The following is a 24,754-nucleotide window of genomic DNA, read 5'->3' on the forward strand; positions in this document are numbered from 1 at the left end:
AAACGTGGAGGCTAACAAAGAGGGTTCAGCTTAGGTTAGGGACAACGCAGCGAGCTATGGAAAGAAAAATGATAGGTGTAGCGTTAAGAGATCGGATGAGGGCGGAGTGGGTGAGGGAACAAGCGCGGGTTAATGACATCCTAGTTGAAACCAAGAGGAAGAAGTGGGCTTGGGCAGGGCATGCAATGTGAAGGCAAGATAACCGCTGGTCCTTAAGGGTAACGGAGTGGATTCCAAGAGAAAGCAAACGTAGCAGGGGACGGCAGAAAGTTAGATGGGCGGATGAGATTAAGAAGTTTGCGGGGATACAGTGGCTGCAATGATGCCTCTAATGATGCCAAAGACAGGGATATCTGGTGAAAAGGTTGACAAAGTCTAACGCGGAATGGCCTCTTAGAGGTGTCTTCATAGCCAGGTTAGTTTGACGGAATGTGCCTTCTCAGACTTTACCCCCAAAACTCTGGAAGCTTCCTTACCTCAGTGAGGTGCCCTCATGTCAATCTGAAAGCTTCCTCAGTGAGGAGCCCTAAGTACGGTCGTCCTTGGTGACTCCTCACAGTTAAGGCAGCTGCCTTCATGCCTCCTTACGTTGCTCCTGGCCCCGAAGGAGCGCCTCCCCTCCCTGCTGCCACAAGTGACTCCGCACACTCACGCGGGCGGCGAGGCGCGGTTCAAGGACGCGAGCCCGGCGCGAGCGCAGTGGAGCAGGCAGAAAAAATGGCAGCGTGGACTGACCACTACGCGGGCGACTACACACAGTTTTTTAACCGTGCTTGTGAATACGCATTCGATGAAGTGTACCTGTACCCTCTAACAGCTAGGTCACATCGCGACGCGGTGAATCCAGTGGAAGTGCACTCAGAGGAAGAATTTGCGTTCAGATTCCGCACCAGTGCAGCTCGGTCACACTTGGGAATTCGGCAGTGAGAGCGAGCGACATCCGCCGCCGCCAAAATGTTGCCTCGTTCACACCTCCCGGCCACCACGTTGCCGCTCGTGGCGTACAGAGATATGGCTAGCAAATAGCATAAATTGACGCTGTCTATGTACCATTAGCGTGTTCAGGCTGACGTACGCTAAACGCAGGTATTTTACAGGACGTAAAAACATTTCTCAAATTTCCTCTTTTAATTCAGCTCATGCAAACAGCGACGCAATGACATGACGATGGACGTTTATGTGGCTATTCCCTTTGCATCTGGTAGGCGAGTGCTCCGCCTAGCTCAGCCTAGTGGCGCCATCTGGTTGTTAGGATGGAAACCCTTTCTGTCTACAAACCGATGGTCGTCTTAAGCCTAACAGCGGCTGAATCCCCAATCTAAATAAGAAAATAAGGCAAATTTATCACTCATACTTTCCTTACAGGCAAGATGAGACGAAGCGAAAGACCGATGCCCCACTTATGGCCAGCGAACGCACTGAAAAACGCAGTAACGACGGCGAATTCAGACCGAATCAAGGGGCCCAGCTTCGAAGGGCACTGCCATGTTTGTTGCCACGGGAATGCAACTTCCTACTCGGCGTCCTATTGGTCGATATGAAGGAACCCTCAAACCCAGACACGCGGCATGCGTTCCTTACTTGAGGAGAGCTCCCTCCATCGAACATTCGCTGAAAGGCGGCCTCATGTAAAGTTAGGAAGACTTTGAAGGAAAGGAAGCTTTCAGAGTTTGGGCCTTGAGCTCACTGTGAGGTACATATGTATCAGCAGCGCACAGGAAGAAGGAGAAGATAGTACAGTTCTTCTTCCTGCATTGTGTTTGCGCTGCTGGTACATATGGATCGCAACCAACTAGCCCGGCAGATGGTGTGAGGTAAATAAGGCTGTGCTGGAGCTGCACCACCCCTCCGAGGTGTGCACGCACATTGTAAACCCCCTTGCAGTTATGTCGAGAGTGGCACTAATAAGCTTGCGCAACTTTCTTGCATGTGGAGCTGATGCATCAGAAGGAAGTTTTGGCTGAGGGCCGTTCCCCCCTGGACTACACACTGTTTAAACTCATTGCTTTTCAGTGCAACAGCCACAGAAAAGAAGCTGGAAGAGAAGAAGTATGAACACAGCGCCGACAGCTTAAATACACTCAGACCAGCGCACTGTGCAAGGTAAACAAGAAAAAGAAAAAACTCGTTTCACCTCTTTATCGCAAAAACTCTGATAGGAACATCTTTTCTGCAGTATACAAAAGAACTGAAATATTGTTGACACATTCTGACCCTGCTCTCTGAATATAATACCGTATTTACTTGCATAATGATCGCACTTTTTTTTTTAAATTGACGCAAATTTAGGGGTGCGATCATTACGCGGGGTAAATTTTCTACAAAAAATTTTTGAGCCCCGAAAACACAAACAAGATGCAGGTCAGACTACTCTTGTCATGCGGGCCAGCTACCTGCGGTTACGCCGCTAAACGCCGCTATTGCGAACCGAGCTTGGCGACCTCAGTTTACGTCGTTAACCGAGAAGGTAGAGCGCAAAAAGCGCACGAGCTGGCCCGCTTCAAGAACGTACTTTCATCATGCTAAATCATGTTCCAAGAGCAATGCATCAAAATAAGCAGTGTGTAAGACCAGCAAACACGCTTATTGGTGAAAACTCGTCTTACTCGCCCAGAGCACAAAAACAGCTACTGCCTTATAATTCATCCCATTCGAAAATTGTGAAGAGAGGGATCGCTAAACTCTGCTTACAGTCTGCACTATGAAAATCATGTGTACATGACATGCCCGATAGTTTTGGGAATCAATTGGCTAGGCTGGAGGCCGCCGGTTTCCCTGGGTCGGTTGTTGCAGAAGTGCTCTTGAAGAAGTTGAAGCCCGGAACTGGCAAGGAGGCAATAACCCCTCCGCAGGTTAAAGCAAGGCCTGAAGTGATGCCTTACTTGCACAAGGTATCCCATGGCCTCAAAAAGGTGGCAAACCGGCACAACGTGCCGTTGGTCTTCTCAGCCCCTCGGAAGCTTGGCCAGTTGGCCCGACGTATCACAGGTGAAAACAAAAAACCTGGGTGTAAAAAGAGGCGCGGGAACCGCTTTGCGGAATCCCCTTGACGTGTGGCAGAGTCATACATCAGGCAAACTGGGCGCTGCGTCAACGACCGGCTCAGGGAGCACGCATAAGGAATGGGGAAGGTGCTAACCTTGTCGAGCACTGCCCTACTTGCACAAGGATTGTACACCGGTGTTTTCGGGAGTGAGGATTCTGAGCACAAGCAAATCAAAAACAAACTATAGAGGCACATTGTATTCAGAGAGCAGGGTCAGAATGTGTCAGCGATACTTGAGTTCTCTTGTACGCTGCAGAAAACCTTTCCCCATGGGAATGATGGAAGGGGGAATGCACCCACTGGAGGCTGTCCCTGGCGCAGGGCTTGCGTCGTGCCTTGCCCCCACCCCCGGGCTCCAGCAGCTGGTGCTCCCAGATGGCGTTGGCACCACCCACGTGCAGGCTGTGCACCATCTGCACGGACCATGAGGGGGACCACTCCACTTGCATCACTGCTCATCCAAGCAAGGCACAACAAATTATGCAGTCACACCAAACTGCCTTCCTCAGACAATCACCCACATTCTTCTTTTCAGCCTTTTGTTACATTTTACAATTAGGACTGCGGTTTGGTATTGATTGATAGTGAAAATTCTTCCTTCATCACATTTTCCCGCACTGTTTCCACTATAAATTTTACACACCCCCCCCCCCCCCCCCCCAGTGCTTTTTAATACCCTTGGTGTAGCTACTACAGAGGGCTCCAGATAATTTCCGCCAACTCAGGTTGTTTAACATGCACTGACATCGCACAGTGCATCAAGCCTCCATCGAGATGCCCCGTCCAGGATCGGGTCAGCAGTTGAGCACATCACACAGAGGCATCTTGCAGCCAGTCACAGAGTCTCATCACCTACGGAACCTAACACGAGCAACAACGACTTCTGGGTTGTTGGCTGCAGCAGCACTTGTCCGGGAACCAAGTTTTGCTCCTTTCCAGCGTGGCACTAGGGGGCACCAACGGCCAAAAATTTGCATGGATTCAAATTGTTCACTGCCAGAAGTAGGCTCGTGTTACAATCTTATTTTCGTGTGTTTGCTGTCTTTCTTATCACATGCCTTCTCTGTGGAGTAAAACAATACAGTTGGCAACAATTCCCTCGCTGTTTCCTCCAGCCTGTGGCAAGGCTACTTCACTCCCAGTCCCCCACATCATGGACACTACCGGATTCAAAAAGCCTTTATTCAGCTGGAAAGAAGCCACTACCGCACTTGCGAACCCTTCAGCGGACACCAGGGCTATCGTCAGTTAGGGTGCACAGTCCGCTTACCATGCCGTGTATGGACGAGTGAGACGTGGCAGCATGGAAACACCCATAGCGCCTTTCAGGGCCTCACAACACACCACCAGTGCCTTAAGAATAGATCGCCTCTGGAATGTCACTGCATACTTTGTTCCAGACTTCTTGAAAGCTGTTAACGGCTGCCTCCATGAGTAGACTGTGAAATGGAAAAAACTGTTCGGAAAGTTTTGTTCACATGCACTTCTATCAGCCGAGGGTGACACAGTCACGCTCGTATGAAAGTGTTTTTAAGTGCGCAAAAAGGACGGTCACGAGAGAAGAGATGGGACGAGCGCAAACTTCAATTGATGTCTATTGGAAATGGAAGCAGGCTTACATATATTTTTCTTTTTTTCCTTTTGCATTGTTTCAAAAGTAGTGCTTCAGGTTTGCCCTTCACCCATGAACTCCCCGACAATAATACTTTGCAGTTTTTAGACCTTAATCTAACCTTCCTTCATGAACATGTTTGTTGGCGTTTCTGTCCCCCGCTCAAAAAAGCAACTCTTGCCCTATGAGTCTGCCCACTCGAGAACCGTTAAAAGAACTATTGCTACACAAATTATTGCAAATGCCTGAGGGAAATCCTGCACACATACCATGCAGTCAAGCCTCGACCAGCAGATATCAAGGTTGAGTGAAGCTGGCTTCCCTGATGGTCTTGAAGGCAGTGGTTAAAACGATGATAAGGCGCCCCCTGAACCAAAGACTGATACAGATAATGTTAGAAACAAGCTAGTCGTAGTCCCCTATGCCCACAAGACTGCTCACAACTTGAAGAAAGCAGGGAATAAACACGGCTGATGTTTTCCAGCGCCCTGTAAGCTCAGCCGCCTAAGTGCTCAAATCGGCCAAACTTCCACCAAGAAGAAACGCAAATGGCTGCAGTGTAAAACACAAAAACCCTTACGTGGACTGCCAGACGGGCGTGGTGTACGAGATTTCCCTATCATGTGGTAAGATATACGTAGGGCAGACCGGCCGCTGCATCTGCTTGGCTGAACACAAAGGGTCAATTCGGGAACCAAATCAATGTCACCCGCCAAAACATTGCCTGGCTCACAAATGCAAGCCGTTACTGAAAGAAACGAAGATCCTGTGCTGATAAAAGAGGTGGCGTATCAGTGATACGCCAATCAAACTTTACAATAGTGAAGAGCGTTATCTCGAAGGCACCCCACCATGATTTGCCCCTTGTGTGTTTTTTGTCGCATATTTGCGATTCGTGCTTGCATACAGATTTGAGCCTCTACTGGAGAAAAAAGGAAAATTATATATACATATATATATATAAAGCCTCCCGTCCTGTCTCTTCTCTCGTGATTGCCCTTTTTCCGTACTTGCGTTCCCTTCATCATGAACGTATCCAACAACGTATCCTGCTGAGGACTGATGGCCATCCTGATGGCCATCTAGCACGGAACCATTCACACGTGCTTTTGATGAAATAAAGTTTCTCCTCCTCCCCCTGCTTGCTTGTTTCACGGCAGTCGTCGCTGTGTTAATGTCACTTCTTACACTAATTTATTGGCACTGCAACACCGCACCATAGCAAGACCAACGCGACGTCAACTCTGCTCGGCTTCGTAGTGCGTTTTCGCATGAAATGCAACCAAAATGTAAATGGTCGGAGGCTTCCTATGCGTATGCAATGCGATGTGTTGAGACGCGCTGTGCGCACAGTGGCATGTATGGATAGTTTCATATCCCACTGGCATGCTCAGCGGAAAATACATCGATCGTCCGCTAAACTGTGCATGCCCAGAGCTTCAATGCGACAGGGAATGCATAATTGTCAGAGAGAGCATACGTTGAGCTGCGCAGGGGCCCAGGCCGCCTTGTGCAGGTGGCGGACCCGCGACACGTGGGGTCCAAGGCTTCGGTGCACGCTGCAGCACTCGTCGCACAGCAGCAGGCCCCGATTCAGGGACCCCCACTGGGGCTCTGCAACGACAAGGCAGTCTTGGAATAAAAAGGTAGCGAAAAGACAGACACTGGATGTCTTCCTCCTGTGGTTTTTGCGCTACCATACTATTCAAAGTGTGTGACACCACAGTCAAGCTTTACAGTGTACAAACTTGCGCACAATGCACGAAGCAAAGCACAACGTTGGTGATGGCCGGCACGGCCACTCAAGCAATTACAGCGCTGCCAACCCACCCAGAGCGCCGCAGTCTCCGCACACTTCAGCAACCATGCGCAGCTTTCCTCGCGACATAGGAGACAGACACAGTTGGCCAAAGCAGCACCGGCGTTATTAATGGCAGTGGCTGGGTCGGAATGTTCAGGTGAATATCATCCCCACCCGTGCCATTACTTAGCAGTGCCCGGCTCGGCTCAAACATGACTCGAACTGGCTAGTGTGCCGACCGTGGTTTCCCTCCGCGAGCGATGAATGCCGACGGCCGCCGTATGGAGCGCTGCAAGTCGGGAGGACATAGAGTCCCTCCATGACATAGAGCCACTAATCCAAGGAGGTCATAGAGTTTCTTACTATTACCTAGCAGCCCGTCTATGGGAGTTTGCATGGCGACCCCTCGAGACCACTTCAGCTACAGTACTTCAGCCACCAAGGGCGCTCAAAGCATCATGGGGCGGTGAGCTACTTGTTGCGGAACTGCAACTTTTGGCCAAAAATAATAGAAAAATAAAGTTGTTTGGTAACTACAAACGTCCTAACATTGAAAAGCTTGTCTAATGATTGCAACAAACGAGCAGAAAAGCATTTAAGTGCAAAGTTCGCCTAAAATAAGAGACGACTCGCTCTCCTATTGACCTAGTAGTGAACACTATAAAAACTAATATTTCGAACTTAACAGGCGCACTTTTAAAAGTAAATATGTTTTCAAAAAAGATGTTGTTGCTTAAATACTATAAGAGGCTTTTTAATGGCATTTCGGAAAAGTGAAACCTTTTATCGGCGTCGTGTGTCGTCGCGGTTTCACTACTATGGGTTTTGCCCACTGCGTTCGCGCGAAAGTCGTCTGCGCACACACGAACAGCGTTTTCGGAATGAAACGTCTTAGTAGTGCCACTCCATGTTCCCGAAAAATTACGACTGTGCCGCCAACGTTGTGTGCCGCAACAAGTAGCTCACCGCCCCATGATGCTTTGGGCGTCCATGGTGGCTGAAGTGCAGCGCCGCCAGCTTTCCCTCTAGGTAATAGTAAGAAACTCTATGAAGGAGGTCATAGAGTTTCTTACTATTACCTAGAGGGAAAGCTGGCAGCCGTCTATGGGAGTTTGCATGGCGACCCCTCGAGACCACTTCATCCACCATGGGCGCTCAAAGCATCATGGGGCTAGAGTTCCTGCATATGCTCCCGCAGGGAGCATATCATATGCAGGAACTCTACATGGGGCGGTGAGCTACTTGTTGCCATAGAGTTTCTTACTACTACCTAGAGGGAAAGCTGGCGGCGCTGCACTTCAGCCAACATGGACGCTCAAAGCATCATGGGGCGGTGAGCTACTTGTTGCGGCACAGTCGTAGTTTTTCGGGAACACAGAGTGGCAGTACTAACGCGTTTCATTCCGAAAACGTAGTTCGTGTGTGCGCAGATGACTTTCGCGCGAACGCAGTGTGCAAAAGCCATAGTAGTGAAGACGCGACGACACACGACGCCAATAAAAGGTTTTACTCTTCCGAAATGCCATTAAAAAACCTCTTAAAGTATCTAAACAACAACATTTTTTTTTAAAACATATTTACTTTTAAAAGTGCGCCTGTTAATTACGAAATATTAGTTTTTTTAGTGTTCATCACTTGGCCAATAGGAAAGCTAGTCATGTCTTGTTTTAGGCAAACTTTGCACTTAAATGCTTTTCTGCTCGTTTGTTGCAATCATTAGACAAGATATTGAATGTTAGGACGTTTGTAGCTATCAAAAAGCTTTATTTTTTTATTATTTTTTGGCCAAAAGTTACAGTTCCGCAACAAGTAGCTCACCGCCCCATGATGCTTTGAGCGCCCATGGTGGCTGAGGTGGTCACGTGGGGTCTCCATGCAAACTCCCATAGACTGCTTGCCAGCTTTCCCTCTAGGTAATAGTAAGAAACTCTATGCTTGTTGCGGAACTGCAACTTTTGGCCAAAAAATAATAGAAAAATAAAGCTGTTTGATAACTACAAACGTCATAGCATTCAATATCTTGTCTAATGATTGCAACAAACGAGCAGAAAAGCATTTAAGTGCAAAGTTTGCCCAAAATAAGAGACGACTCGCTCTCCTATTGGCCAAGCATTGAACTCTATAAAAGCTAATATTTCGTAATTAACAGGCACATTTTTAAAAGTAAATATGTTTTCAAAAAAATTTTGTTGCTTAGATACTTCAAGAAGTTTTTTAATGGCATTTCGGAAAAGTGAAACCTTTATTGGCGTAGTGTGTCTATGCGTTTTTACTACTATGGTTTTTGCACACTGCGTTCGCGTGAAAGTCGTCTGTGCACACACGAACAGCGTTTTCGGAATGAAACATCTTAGTAGTGCCACTCCGTGTTCCCGTTAAACTACGACTGTCTCGCAACAAGTAGCTCACCGCCCCATGATGCTTTGGGCGTCCATGGTGGCTGAAGTGCAGCGCCGCCAGCTTTCCCTCTAGGTAATAGTAGGAAACTCTATGAAGGAGGTTATATTAAAACTTCTGGAGTGGAGGCCCCCTGTGCATGCATGCAGAAACAGGTGAAGCCAGCCAGACCGACCGGCGGCCATCTTGCCAGGGGCGAAAAAAAAGGCCGTGGTGAAATGCGCGCCAGCAGAGAACGACTAACTTTGCGATTTTTTTTCGCTTCAGCCGCAAGATTAATGAGAAACATCTTCTGGTAGGGATGTTGCTTCTAAGGGCACTAAATTCGCTTGTATAATCTCTCTGATTTTCGCGTGAATTTGCCTGAAAGGCTCTGGTAGGCGATTTCTCCTGTTAACTGTCGCTGCCTTGGAAAGCTGATAATTTTCTCAACAAATCGCGGAAAGCATGTCGTTTCAGCTAATCATGCAATGAAACATTAGCAGTGATAGGACGGAAAATTAACTGACGAACATACTCTTTACTGGGAAGGACAATTAAGCGTTTACAGTTCTGTAATAAATGGTAAGGTTCTCGAATATGTAAAACATGCGGAAAGAAACGAAAGCAACTGCAATGGTTGAGCAGACTGTCATTGCTGCCTGGATTAAGATCTGCCGTACATATACCAGATCACCAGTACTACTGACACCATTTGGGCCAGCAGTTTAATTTATGAATATTAGAACTGCTTCATAGTGCCATAAAGCTGTGTATGCAGTTTGTGTCCCTGAAACGGTGTCCATGAAGGCAAAGAGAAGTCGAAGTATTGATAGACACTGAACGATCCATCATCCTACCGCAAAAATTTTTGATCTACCTTGTGTGGAACCAGAGATAATGGCTGTTAAAAATGACCGCCAGCCTTTTCCCTCTCCACTCGTACACCGGAGCGAACCATAAAAAAATAAAGATTACAGACCGGGACCATGCTCCGCCCACAAATACGTCACCGACGTGATCGGTTTGTTTACTTCCGGTTGACGCGCTCTTTGAAACGGTGTCCATCATGGAGGAAGGAAAAAGAGAGGAGAGGCCCTTTCCACACAACACCATGGGAGAAAAATGTGGAGGAAATCACGTGGTTTTTTTCGCGATCGGGAGGCCATCTTGTCCGGGCAGCTTAGCAACGGCGTCGTAGTTGCTGCTTGCAAGCCGGGCGGTAGCAGACGACCGCGGCGTAGCTGTTGCGGTGCGGCGTACTTTTCTCAACTGCTCGAGTTTGTTTTTGATCGTGCTCGCAAGCTTGCGTTGGCGCCGTTCACTCATATCTCAGGCGGAATTCGCTGCAAAGCTCTCGTTGTTGCGTGCATTCATTTCAACGTGCTCGACCACGATCGCACGGACATTTCGTCAACTGCGTCACTGCTCGGAGCCGTCGGGAGACCGCCGCTGCTTACTGAGGAGCACTCGCGCTGTTCGTTTACCAGTGATTCAATACGCCGTGCGCTAGAGAGGTCGTCGGCGTATTGCGCGGACGTTTCGCGTCCTGTGCGTGCAGTGTGCGTGTGCCATTCGCGCTCCCGTTTCCATCGGCAGTGAAACCTCGTTGCTATTAGGCGTGCTCTTGCAACGCTCTAGTGATCGTTACTGGTGTTAGTGTAACTATTTTCGTTTTTCGCCATTGCGCTTGTGTGAGCAGCGGGGGCCATGACATCGGTGGAGGGTGATATTTTAAAGGAAGCCGCTGCGCTCGCTTTGCATGCTTGCACGCCCCTGTTATACGCCGCCGGTAAAAATGAAAAGAAAGAGACCCTGCGCTTAAACAATACCTTAGAGATTTTTTTTCTTTAATAAAGGCGAAGGGTTAGTTTTGTTCACTGCAATATCTACATAAAGATACGAATGCACACAGGATGCCGAGAACTTCATTTGTAAAAAACATTTATTTTCTCACAAAAAACAACTCGCACGAAAAAACGTGGCTATTTACAATATCTTCACATCATATACAACAACATAAAAGCTTCTGCTCTATAACAAAGTCATCAACTGCAAACAAATGACATTTGTCAAAACTTCAACCCCATACGCAAACCTGCGCTCGGCTGCAGATCCTTTAAAAAAAAAAGCACTTTTTATTTTCGCGATACCTTCGTTTGAGGAGAATGCAAAGGATTAAAAAGTAAAGTGACGTAAAAAGGTCTGTTAATAATGGGGTGAACTGTGCCTAGAATTAAAAGGAGTGCCATACGCCGTGCGACGGTGAAGAATAACTGGGCACTCTTATTTTCGTTTCCACATTTCGTTTCCACATTTATTTTCGTTTCCATTATTTTCGTTTCCAATAAATAAATAAAACATGTGCCCCCCTCGAACAAAATTTCTGGCTACACCACTGCTCGTGTGGAATTCGCGCGGCTAGGGGCCCGCGTTTCTCGCGTGTGCTTAGTTGTCCTTCGCCCACCGCAGTAATTGAAAGCGACGGTCACTTCCCGTGCTTACAAGAGTTGAGGAACAGGGAGGAGATTTTCGATACCGCACAAATGCCCTTCCCGGGCATCGGTGGCCGTCGTGTGGTTTTGCGCGACGAGGGGCCCACGTTTCTCGCGTGTCCTTCACCTCACCCGGTGAAGGCTAATTTCGAGCGCTGAGCTAAACAAGCAAGTATACTAGTTTCATCGAATGCAGCCTTCAACTTCAGAGTCCCAAGGATGGGCGTTGCCAAAGGGGGGCCACCGCAAGATGGGCCACCGCAATAATTGAAAGCGAAGGTCACTTCCCGCGCTTGCAAGAGCTGAGATAAGTATTTTTCTCGGCTGCTACTAATTGTGACCAGGGCCGAGCAGTTGGAGACGGCGCGGAGACGACGCAGTACGAAGCAGTAACTGAAAGTAGTCGCCTGTCTCACACGGGTATTTCCGCTTTATTAACTTTTCCGCTGACGAACACCGGCATAGGGCGCCCTAAACCGGCCGGTAAGCAGCCAAGCGCCACCAGCGCGGGGATCTGTGCCCCTGCGGTAGCACGCTCCTTCGTTGGCTTTGAAACGCGCGCGCAGTAGTCGAGGGCGGGACTTATGCGATGACGTCAGCCCGGACAAGATGGCGCCGAGCTGGTTTCCGGCTTCACAAAATGTCACGTGACGGCCTCTCCTCTCTTTTTTCTTCCTCCATGGTGTCCATGAAGGCAAAGAGAAGTCGAAGTATTGATAGACACTGAACGATCCATCATCCTACCGCAAAAATTTTTGATCTACCTTGTGTGGAACCAGAGATAATGGCTGTTAAAATGACCGCCAGCCTTTTCCCTCTCAACTCGTACACCGGAACGAACCATAAAAAATAAAAGGTCCGTTCGATTCACCTACACTGCCTACACCAGTTCTCTTCGTGCAGCACTTCGCCATTCGTTTCACGAGTGTAGCCTAGCGCCCTCTACACGATGCCGTTCTTTTCACACAAGTGTAGATGTCGTGCAGTCCTAATCCAGAAAAATTGTACACTCTCTCGACTGGCAGCATAGAGTTTCTTACTATTACCTAGAGGGAAAGCTGGCAAGCCTTCTATGGGAGTTTGCATGGAGACCCCACGTGACCACCTCAGCCACCATGGGCGCTCAAAGCATCATGGGGCGGTGAGCTACTTGTTGCGGAACTGTAACTTTTGGCCAAAAAATAATAAAAAAATAAAGCTGTTTGATAGCTACAAACGTCCTAACATTCAATATCTTGTCTAATGATTGCAACAAACGAGCAGAAAAGCATTTAAGTGCAAAGTTTGCCTAAAATAAGACATGACTAGCTTTCCTATTGGCCAAGTGATGAACACTAAAAAAACTAATATTTCGTAATTAACAGGCGCACTTTTAAAAGTAAATATGTTTTCAAAAAAAAATATTGTTGTTTAGATACTTTAAGAGGTTTTTTAATGGCATTTCGGAAGAGTAAAACCTTTTATTGGCGTCGTGTGTCGTCGCGTCTTCACTACTATGGCTTTTGCACACTGCGTTCGCGCGAAAGTCGTCTGCGCACACACGAACTACGTTTTCGGAATGAAACGCCTTAGTACTACCACTCTGTATTCCCGAAAAACTACGACTGTGCCGCAACAAGTAGCTCACCGCCCCATGATGCTTTGAGCGTCCATGTTGGCTGAAGTGCAGCGCCGCCAGCTTTCCCTCTAGGTAGTAGTAAGAAACTCTATGACTGGCAGTGCCGATTGCGTGCAGCCAGTGCCAGGGCTGTGGCATGTTGCAAGTTGCGCGTCCGCGCCGTGGGTGGCGCCACGGTCGAAACGATTGCAGCGATCCTGGTATCGGCGGTAAACGCGGCTGCAGTTAAGCCTAATAAAAAATTTTCGACCACTATCAATAATAAAAACATGCTTATGAACTAAATTATAACCAGCCATAAGTAGTAAAATATAAGATATCAAAGAAATTAGTTTCGAGCATGATGACGCGGGTAACGCGGCAGCAGACGACAAGCAGACGACGCCCGGTCAGCCGCGCAAGCGACAACGGCGACGTCGGCGACATTCGCACTGCAGCAGCGTCATTGGCGTCATGTCGAGTCACACAGTGAGCTTTTCTTGGAGTCTTTATACTAAGAACTAGCACTGCAGTATATTCCCTAGCCCAACGCACTGTGATTTCTTCTACACGAGTCAAAGGTTGAAAATTTTCGCTGCCTTTCTCTGCGTGGGTTTATTCATAGCCACAGACTGATGCGTTTCAATACATGTCAGGTGTTTTACTTCTCTGCTACTTACTTAAATATCTTACAAGGTCGAGTACAAACTTATATTCAGTCATGTAGCATTTTATTATGTATACTGTATCTACCTTGGTACCTTTTTTTTATCCTCTGTGCGCTCATGTCTTCTGGGTTTACATAATGGCGTTTTTTATTTTGATTTTTAGGATGCCTGTTACTGATACTGCAATGTCACTGATGCCTAAAATCACTTTTTGAACATCGATTGTCACTGCTGATGTTATTTTAATAAATTGCTCTTTGTACAAAACCATTTACGCTTTTCGTTCTCGAGCGAGCGCATCTGCTAAGCAGTCGCGCCGCACGCCACCATGCACCATGCTACATCAACAGACACATCGAACTACAAAAGCGAGTGAGCAGATGCCGTAAGTACTTAGGAAATCAAGCGTGAGTGCAGCGCGGGATCAGTTAATCACCAGTATTTACAAAGCTTGGATCGAGCTAGCGGCCGCCAGCACCAGAAAGACTTGAGGCCTGCGCGCTGCGCGAGTGACGTCACATCCAGTAGGCGGATGGCCGCGTCGCTCGCTTCCTCCGCCGCGCTTGGTGTCGCTTTTTTAGGATGGTTTAGTCCCTCTCTATCGACCGCTGTATTAAGCGCGAGTGCGACCGCTTTACAAGCGTACAAAAAGATAGGCGTGCGCTCATTTATAAAGAAAGGAAGAGCCTGCTGTGAAATAACTAGGGGCCTGGTCAGCTGCAGTGCACTTTTTAGAGAAGTAAGATTGACAAACTACTCTAGGTGAGTGAATAACTGATACAAAACGCGAGAATTCTGCAGTGCAGTTGTTTCGCTTCGCTGCCTTCGGCTTCAGCGGCGTGCGTCCCGTGAATTCGGGATGATGGAGGCAACAGCAACTCGATCGTCACCTTCATGCAAAACTGTGTAATGGTGCCTATTGCGGCGTTCTACAATTACTGCTCCCATGGGGAGTTTATTGTTTGCTGAATATTCAAGAATGAGGCAAAATTTAGCCGTCAACCAAAAGACAAATTTCGATTTATTGGTCATGGGCATGCAAAGGCGCTATAAATAAATGTAAGACAATATAATATACATACAGTAAACAGAACTAATGAAGCATCAAGGTAACAACATTGAACTGCCAGGTAGTAACCACAGATTTGTAAAACAAACATACCCTTTAAATATGAAAACAAATTGTACTCATGGTCACACTTAAGGTGGCGGTTCCACTGCCGCCATCTTGCGAGTAGTTCATATTCTGCCACCAGGCTACGACACTGATCCATCACTGAGAAAGTGTGTACCCGTCTTGCCCCCAGCGACCCGAGACTGGTTTTGGTTGAGATGTTGAGATACGTGTCCGGTCCTTTCTTGACCCGTGCACCCGTGCTGCGTGAAGGCTTTTCTTTTGTTGCTGCACCTGCCTTCAGAGGATTACAAACGAACCATGGCAATCCCGGCTGCTGGTCCCCGTCGTGCGTGGGGGGAGGTGTTGGCTGGGGTGGTTCCGCATGCTTCTTTCTCTGCCTGTCCCTCGCCAAAGCCAAAGAGAGTGGGGCTTCCTTTATTCGGTCTATGGTTCCGGAAGGGTGAAGGGAAAAAGTTGGAGAGCCGGGGCAAAGAGGGTACCGTCTTTGTCCAAACGGCGTCAGAGGTGAGGTGATCCTTGTTCGGGATAAGGATGCCAGCACGGGAACAGAGGACCGTTTCCTTCTCTCTCTTGTTTAGCCTTGGCTAAATAGCCGCAGAAAGCTGTACCGTCGATGTTACCATCTGGAGGGCCTCCTTTGAGGGAATGTGCCGTTTCGTTCTTGAGTTTTACGCGACTACAGACTTTCCTGTTTTCAATGTCGTGACATATATTAGTGGGAGCAAAGAAAAAGAAAAAATAATGCTGCCCAGCCCGCATCGCAAAAGGCACAACGTCGACACAGTGGAAACTTGGGAGAGTTAGTGATAATTGTCGACATAATTGCACAGAGCAAATTAGTAAGTAAGCGAAAAGAGGAAGCGGACGCCAAAAATAAGGAAGGTGTGAAATAAAGAAAATTAATTATGTTTATGTGCCATGTATATATTTCTAGCGTTTTTTTTTTTTTTCAATGAACCTTATAGTTGAAATCGGTGCCTTTCTTGTGTCCTCCCTTCTGCCCTCGTCTTTTGCGCGTTCAATCACTTCGTCACTGTTGATGCATAGTAATATTAGTAGTAGTCGGAACACTCCTGGTCTAGAGTGTAACCTGCTAACTATAGGCACCCTGCACCCGCCAGGCACCGCCACCGTCGAGGCTGCGTTCAGCTCCCCCGCGCGGCCTGTTCCTCGTCCCTGTCAGGAAGGCTCGCCCCGCGACTGCGAAGGGATGGCGTCTGCTAGCGGCTGCCGCTGTTCGTGGAGGCGGGATTTCGACCTATTCATTCATGAGGCTGAAAAATTCTTTCGAAGAGCGAACGTAAGGAAAGGAACGAAGCTTTTTGAAGCAGGCCATGTACACAATGTGCAACAGGTGCTGTCGTGCGACGGGAGCGTATCTAGCTCCCCGGTGCATTGCGCAGACAAGCATCACTGCGCCACTGAAAACGATCAGATCAACGCTAAGAAATATTTCTATCTAATACCTGTCAGCTATCATGTAGCTATCTTCCCGTAGACAGCGTGTAGCCGCCAGCTGCAGTTGCAAGGCAGGCAAATGTAAACACGCTGCTGCCGTTGCCGTGCTTTTGGAGCGGTGTAAAACGCTCTCCAAAACAAGCCACCTGCAAGCCTGGGTTTTCCTGAATTTCGAAAGGCTTACCCTGAACTTTCAAAGACGACCAGGCGGCATAGCATTGAAGGTAGTTAGAAAACTCCAGTTTCTGAGCGAACGGCGCAAACCTGACTTCATAACATTCTCGTTTGCCGCACCTCCGGTGTTCGATGTGGAATACCCTGTCCAAACTACGCCTTGAAATGATGTGCCAATTGCGTAATCTGCCACTCATATTTTCTCTTTTTTCAGCAACTGCCAGGCCATTATCGCTACAACACGTGCGTCAGTATTTTGGTTATATGAAATGTCCAATGAACGATCTTTTGCAAGCAGAAGAGAATGCAAGCTGCGGCGAAGCGCCTGCGCGCACTGAAACTCCTGCGGGAAACATAAAGCTTTTTGACTGGGATTCTGCAAAAAAGGGGTATCCTGGCTATATCATGCAGGATTCTTGCAGAAAGTTTGTGCTCAAAAAGCAGAATTTCATTGCAAGGTTTGTTTAATATCTACGCATTTAGTACAAGTGCCCTGATTCTTCGACATTAGGATTCATGATTATTGTACAAAATTATCACCCAGTCCTTCAAACGTGGAGGCAAAGATTTATCAGGAGCATGTTGCCGTTGCCCCTGAAAACGTGCCTTTACTGTCGAAAAAGACGCTGGACGACAAGGCGCAGTGGAAGTGAGGAAGGATTCCGCGCATAGCTGAAACTAATGTAAACGATTCTTTGCAGCGCAAAATTTGGGCTTCTTCCTAACGTGTGACTGCGGGCGAGTTTCGGCGTGGCTTTTTGAGCCCACATATTGTTTACAGCCATGCATGAGTCAAGTAAGCTTCTGCACGGGTTTGACCACTGCTAGACCAGAAACCGCGCGTGCGTGTTGCCCGTCGCGAAGGGCGGGCAGTCTCCCAATGTCGCGTCGGAAATCCACAAAACCTTGTCCCAGGCGAATTTATATACGCATTATTGCATCCTGTAACACAGCAGTGTGTCCTGCTGTTGTTATGTGCCATTTTTTGCTCGGTAAGGACGCCCAAAACTGCTTCGTGACGGCGCGCGCAGCGCAGCGGGAGCTGTCGGACTTCTCCCGCCTTCCTGACAGGGACGCGCGCGCCGCCGCCAGTGGCGCGCGCGTCGCGCTGGAGTTAGATGCGCAGGGTGCCTATAGCGCTGAAAAAAAAAATATTTTTTTATCAAATGATATTGCATCTATGATAAGAAAACTATAACAAAGACAGCTATACAATTTAGTCAACGCTCAGCGTATGCCTGTCCAACCTTATAAACTATGGTTGGTAAAGAAAAAGGCAGAGAGAAGTGGGCAATTGTCAATTTCTGTTTACCCTTGAGATGAATCGACATTGCGCAAGAGACGTGAAATTGCTATTGAGAGGGTTAGCACCGCAGGGTGTCGGAATGTGTTTTCCTCAGAAGCAAATATTCGTCGTACATGCGGCGGCACCTTGCAACCACTTCCGATCAACTTCGACGGAATTTTGCCAAGGCTCACAAAAATGCAGTATACAGATGCATACCATTCACGAGGCGGACTCGAGACTTTTTTATAGACATTGTACGAAGAAGAACGGGGGGGGGGGGGGGGGGGGGGGAGGTGTGCAGGAATGCTGCCAAAAAAAAGGGGTCGGCTACAAAGCGATAGTTCTGTAGGCACTTAGGGCGACCCCCTCCCCTCTCTCGTTTGGACCCTAAACTGCGTGCTCTTATTCATTTTAGACGTACGTCTTTCTTGTATCCAGTTTGCATCATTAGGTTGCTTATTCCCTCCAGAATTTTCCATCGCGTGCTGAAATGTATATCTTTCTAACCTTGCGTCGATTTGCCTCGATTTGGTTGGATCAAAGATTGAAAAAGTGCGCCCGCGTATGTGTGTGTGTATGCGTGCGTGTCCACGCGCGCGTACCTGGAAACTGTAGGAACAGCTGCTATTTTCACACCGTCTATTGTCAGGAAACTATAGCCTCGTTTACATGAACCCGACTTCGGCGGGTCGAGCCAGGAGATCGAGTTGAGCAAGGTCAGCCCAACTTGACTGCATGTTTACATGAACTCGATTTTAGCGAGTCGCGACCGGTTCAACAGCAGCGGCACCAAGCGTCGAACAGCGCAGCGGGAAAGGGCAGTGGCAGCCGGGAAGATTGCGGCATGCACGGCTGCCTCGCAAGCGAATAACAGGTTCGCATTTATCACCCCTCCTTCCACAAACCCGACTCAGACCGGTTTACGTGCTATCTGCTGTTGGGGTCGAGTGAGTCAACCCACCCCCTGCAGCGGAGTTGACTGGACTCGCTCCCTCGACTCCCGGAACCGACTCGTTTACATGAACCCAGTAACCGGTTTTCAGCTCAAATCCTCCACTCAACCCGTCATGTAAACACCGCTTATAACATGCTTGTAATCATTTTCCGAGAATTCCTTTTCCTGCGGCGCTAGTCTACCCCGCCTGCAGGAGGGGCGCGCAGCAAGGGGAGGGGGCGGTCCTTTGTGCCAGTTCCCGAAAAGGGGACTTCTCAGCACTATAGTCGGTTACAACAAAAGAACGAAGCGGCACACGCAACTCAGACGGAACTCTCCAGCCAATCACGTCGATTTGTGTGGCTGTGCATGCGCCAAGCCTGCGAAAGAGAACGAAGGAGTCGGCGCTTTGTCCCCGTGTCGCCGACGGTGGATGTCCTTTGTTCGGGATAAGGCTAAAAGAATAATAACGCAAAAAGAAAGGAAGAGATTTTGCTGCCCCGGCATCCGCCATCGTCTCTAGGAGCACCTGAGCAGGAGCAGGGGAAAAGACAGGGAGAAAGGCAAAGGTACTAGTAGGTGTGGTGCCCCCGTTTATTGTCTCAGCTGCACTGGCCACTAAAGGGGGAGGGGGGGGGGGGGAGAGAGGGCTGGGCTGCTCACCTTTCGCATAGATCCGCGCGAGAGCGTCTTTTTCGCAAAAGCGCTGAATGTTACAGGTGGGGTCATATTCGGCAACAGGCGGTCGTGGCAGCTTCAGTCTCCACTGCTGTCGCGGCGCACCTGTGGAGACCGAACAGAAAACTGTTCGGTCGACGCGCTTGGCTGGGCGGTCTCCTTTGATGGGCATGTGCTGCTTCGTTCTTGAGTTGTACCCGACTTATATACCACATGGATTCATTTCAGCGGTGGAACATGGCGCCCTCTGAACCACGGCATTCGTTTGAAAGAAGTGCGAGTCTAGTTCAGGAAAACTGCACCTGCTCCATGGTTAGTGCTGAAATAGTGCAGCTGCAGCCGCCATGGAAGCAGATGATGGTTTGCGGGTTGTGATAAACGGCGGAGAGTCAAGTAACTTTCACTCGTCGACAAGCTAGAACGCTGCTCGAGTTCTCCAAAGAAACGGATCGAGGCTGGTTCATGGCAACATGATATTGTGATGTGCGGTTTGCACATTTCTTCATGAGATACGAGAGGTTGGCTGCCGCTGATGTAGGCTGTAAGCAGCTGGCTGCAATTCATTGGCATCGCAAAGGCTAGCGACGACCAGGCCTGCACTCGACCATCCGTTTGGAAGCAGACAGTGCCAAACTGCGCTCAAAGTGCCGGAACTAGCGGTACACACCCGCCGCACCGCCGCTGCCGCAGAACTTTGCCGAACTGGTGCATTGAGTGCAGGCGAATCGAGCGCTCTCCAACTTCTCCTCCACAGCGCTAGCCGAAACAACGAACAACCGGCAGCACGAAGCGAAAGCCTGTCTCTTCCCTTTCCTGTCGCTTTAGCAATGCCAAAGCTGTCCTCGAAAAATAATACGACGCCCAGAATGCGTTTCGTAGCGTCAGGTGAAAAAAATTGGCAGTGGCTTAGCTCTGCTATGCCTGGATATACGTAGCGTAAAGTGATCCGGTGTTTCGGCCGCACGTTTCGCCTTGGCTGCTCGACGGCAAACTGCCAGGCGACAACCTCGGGATCGGAAGAATTTACATTTTCTAGTCTTCTGCGCCGTTTGGCAGCGGCTCGACTCTCTTTAGCTTACCAGAGCTTACATGTTCAGCGCGACCGTCATTTCTCCGCGCACCCTCCTCGCGCATGCGCAGTAGCGCGCGGCGCAACTGTCGTAAACACGAGGTCACGCGTCGGAGAGGAGCGCACGCGGCGCCGGCAGCGAGGAGCTCGCACCGGCTGTGGCGAGGAGGCGACGCACCGGCGGACCTGCGCCTCTCGTGACGTCACGCGGTTCTCGCGCATGGGCATAGCAAGCGGCGCACACTCGCGCAAAACTCGGCTCTGACCCGCGTAGTGTGGCTTTACTAGCTTTACGCTACAAAACAATCCAGCAAAATAATATGGCGGAAATCTGCTTGGAAGTTCGACACACTCTACATAGGGCAAAATCGAGGGAAACGTGCGAACATCGTAGAGGTATCGTTCCCTCTCGTGAACACCTCCTGATTGTAAATATTTAGCAGCGCCACACTCGTTATTTTTTTGAACTGTGATTATTTAGTACACGTGCATGTGTGTAGATGGCGCTACTTACTAAATTTATCTACATTTATCGCATGTCGCTGCGTTATTGCTATTATTGTTTGTATTCTGTGGACTTTGTTCTTGGCAATTGTTACAAGTTGATTAAAGGAATGAGAGACCGACATTTTAAGAGTATATTTGCCAGAAAAAAAAGAAGCCGCGGAACGTTTCAAGAGCTTGTGTCCTTCATGAGGAGAACAAAAAAGGTAGCTAAAATCAACTAGACATTGCGCATTCCCCAAAAGCCGTAGAGTAAAGGCGATGCTTAGCCGCGTAGAGCGAAGTATTAAGTTTCTTCACGCAAAATCTCAAAACTGCCACGCGCTGGTTACCTGAACGATTTTGCATTCCGTTTTTAACTATTTCGAAAAAACGCTAATTTTGATCAGGAATAACTTTTAAACTAAACAAGGCAGACGGATGAAATTTTCAGAATGGAAGGGCGATTAGACGATCTCAAACTGTACAAAAAGGCGCCGCAGTGCAATGCATATCCCAAAAGTTATTGCAGATTACATTGTTCTGTTTTCTATGCTTTTCAAACATGCGTGGCTAATAAACTAATCTATACACGTACTTCTAAATGCTTAAATATGTTGATTAGCATCCGATCTCAAAGTATCTCGAAAGATATTTCTCTAGGTGCAAGAGGTTTTTCACAATTTTGCATTTCCTGAGACAAGTTGAGCTCAACTGGTTTGGTTTGGTTTATGGGGTTTTAACGTCCCAAAGCGACTGAGGCTATGAGAGACGCCGTAGTGAAGGGCTCCGGAAATTTCGACCGCCTGGGGTTCTTTAACGTGCACTGACATCGCACAGTACACGGGCCTCTAGAATTTCTCCTCCAAAGAAATTCTAGCCGCCGCGGCCGGGATCGAACCCGTGTCTTTTGGGTCAGCAGCCGAGCACCATAGCCGCTGAGCCACCGCGGCGGCGAATGAGCTCAACTGCCAGTTTTCATCTTTGCGTTTTCTTTTACACTTGAAACAAATTTGCAGCTACCGTTAAACAAAATGCATCTTTTGAAAGCAGAGAAAAGTAGCTTTTCGGAGATATCTGAACCATATCTATGAAGCGAACGAGCGAGGTACAGTCGACGTACAAATATCACCAAAAATGGTTCCCGCTCACCGTCAGAGTGGGACCGCCACCTTAAAGGGTCCCTGAAACGGTGTCCATGTAGGCAAAGAGAAGTCGAAGTATTGATAGACATTGAACGATCCATCATCCTACCGCAAAAATTTTTGATCTACCTTGTGCGGAACCAGAGATAATGGATATTAAAAATGACCACCAGCCTTTTCCCTCTCAACTCGTACACCGGAGCGAACCATAAAAAAATAAAGATTACAGGCCGGGACCATGCTCCGCCCACAAATACGTCATCGACGAGATCGGTTTGTTTACTTCCGGTTGACGCGCTCTTTCGCTCGATCGCTCGCTCGCTCGCTTTCCCGCTGTCTGCTATGTTCACCTGTGTCTCGCAACTGTCGCTGCGGCTTCTCTCGTACTTTAGACCCCGAGCAGAAGGAACGACTTTTGCGGATGAGTGCCGAAATGGGATTTCAGCCTTAAGGCGGGGACACATGTGCGAAAAGTGTGTGCGATTCGCTGCGGCGCGCCGTTGTGAACGACGTCGTAACAACCGATCGCAGCCCGTCGCCTGCGTCCAACCTGCCGGATGTCTACGACAAGCCGCGCGCGGAAAACGCAACGACGGGAAGCGGGAGCCAATACGAGTGCGGAGAGCGGCAGCGTCATGATGCCGTACAGCGCGCTGCTCAGGGCGCTCGGGGCCGAGCCACGCCGGACCGGCCTGCCAGACTTGATGCCGGCCACCGGCGACTGAAAAACGCGCTAGTATTGTTTGTTCTCGTCCATAGCAAGCCCTTGGATAGATGCATGTCAAAAATGCATAATTTCTGACGATCGTTGGCCAATACCGAGTTGCTGGTAAAAGTGATGACTGCGATACAAGCAAATTTAATCCAACAGCCGATTTGGTGCTGCTGCTACTTAGTGCAGTTCGCCTACCGTCTGCTAGCTCCGTTGCTGAAGGCATCGTGGAAATCGAACATATCTTTTATTATGGGACGAGTTCGCAGTAAAGCGATGTGAATAGTAGGCCTTTTTTATAGCGCAGGCAACTTCCGAAGCACAAGTAAGCTAAACTGGGCTAGTCGGAGCAATTGCATCTTCGAAAAACGTAGCGCGAAAAACATATATATATATATATATATATATATATATATATATATATATATATATATATATATATATATATATATATTCTGATATATATTCTGATATCCTTCCTAATAAAAAATTCAGTCGTGAGAACGCGCTCGTGTCCTGTCTACACCTTACCTGTGTCTTGTTTTTCGCGCTACGTTTTTCGAAGATGCAACTTCCGAAGCGCCGTCAGCTGCGGTTTCAATGCGAAACCATATAGGCCTAGCTACGACTAGGGCAGCCTGGGACCAGCGCGCAGTTCGTCGCGCGGCGTTGCCGCAGGCGGTGTCGTTGCCGAAAGATCCACTATTGCACAGACATTTTCGTTGCTCGAATCTAGGAAGCATCCTCGCTGGTATCATGGCTGTTTTGCATTTTCTTGTGCGAACGTGATGTACGCCGAGCATGCCGGCCGGCCGGCCAGCCTGGATCCCGTCTGCCGGCGACATAAAAACGAGCTAAAGTGTGTTCTTGACGTAAATAATAAACCCTGGGATAAGAAATGTGAAAAATGTGTCATTTTTGAGGATCGCTGACCAATACTGAGCTGCTGGTAAAGGTAACGACTGTGATACGAGCAAATTTCTTGCCACAACCGTCTCGCAGCTGCCGCTGGTCCGACGTGGGGTCCGGCTCGCCTGGCGCCCGCTCGCTTCGCTGCAGAAGGAGTCGCGGAAAGTGACCATACTATTATTTTATTGTGAGATGATGCTGTTGACTGCAAAGCGATGTGTAGAGTAAACCTTGTACTTCCGAAGCGCCGGCCGCTGCAGCTTCGATGCCAAAGAGGCAATAGGCCTAGCGACGACCACGGCAGCCAGGCAGCAGCAGAGCTCGTCGCCCTGAGCGCCCGCGAGCGGTGCCGTTGCCGAAAGCTCGCAACATAAGCAGGCGTGCTTTGTCGCTGCTCGAGAAGTATTTCTGATAACAATGCGATCTTTCCTTGTGATATTTGTACACCATCCCAAGCAGCGCTCAGGCATTGCTGCACGGCGGCGAAGTGCGACACGTTTTGTGAGCGGAGCTTGGGTAGGGCGGCGCAGCGATGCTCACCGCTCCGTGTCTCCCTGCTTGTAGTGGGGCGGCAGTTCGCAAGCGACGATCGGTGCAGCGAGTCGGCCAAGCTTTTAAGGACACGCCGTTCAGAAATCGAGCGCTGAATCCTGACGACGACGACGGCTCGCTCACTTCCATCTTTCGGCAGACAGTGCCGAAGGGCAACATCTTGCCGAACCCTGGCTTTGCAACCAACGACACAGCACGGCCGGTCCATTTTGATTGCGCATGCGACGGAGGTCGCGACAGAAATCAGTAGTGCGTGACTCCAAATCGCACCTCGATTCTCGATTCGGTTCGACGGCGGCGCCGGCGGAGTGACACAAGCGGCACGAGCAGACGAAAACATTGTAAACCGGAAGTGCAGTACTAATTTCTGACACCAAACACACAATAACTGCGTAAACATGCATATAAACGACAACTCTGCTTGCTGAAATGCGAAATGTTTCCGAAAAGAGTAAGAGTGTGAAGTATCTAGAGCTTCTAGTTTGTTAAATGCGTGATTTCACGCTGGCACCGCGAACCAATCATAGCCCAGCACTTGTGACGTAAAGAGTACAAACTGACGTAATGAGTACGGATTCGGGCGGAAGTTCACCGCCGCTGGTCGCCGCGAGGCTCGGGA

The 24,754-nt window shown here is 48.9% G+C and overlaps 1 protein-coding gene across 7 annotated transcripts in view; it reads right to left on the reverse strand.

Annotated features, from left to right (window-relative positions):
• Git (ARF GTPase-activating protein GIT1) overlaps positions 1-6,694 on the reverse strand; it is a 240,005-nt gene extending 233,311 nt beyond the window's left edge. For 6 of the 7 annotated variants that reach the window (XR_016284798.1, XM_089555369.1, XM_089555368.1 and 3 more), the window contains exons 1-3: positions 6,489-6,694; positions 6,139-6,272; positions 3,347-3,459 (exon numbers count right to left, since the gene is read on the reverse strand). Coding sequence is in view for 6 of the 7 variants with exons in the window: in XM_089555369.1 (XP_089411495.1) it covers positions 3,347-3,459; positions 6,139-6,272; positions 6,489-6,546 (305 nt within the window). In the remaining variant the exon portion in view is untranslated. The remainder of the gene's footprint in view (positions 1-3,346; positions 3,460-6,138; positions 6,273-6,488) is intronic. The other variant, XM_089555371.1, reaches the window with a different exon arrangement.
• Between the last annotated feature and the right edge of the window lie 18,060 nt (positions 6,695-24,754).

Source organism: Amblyomma mixtum, chromosome 8 (assembly GCF_055824585.1).
Source record: "Amblyomma mixtum isolate Tamu chromosome 8, ASM5582458v1, whole genome shotgun sequence".
Lineage (NCBI taxonomy): Eukaryota > Metazoa > Arthropoda > Arachnida > Ixodida > Ixodidae > Amblyomma > Amblyomma mixtum.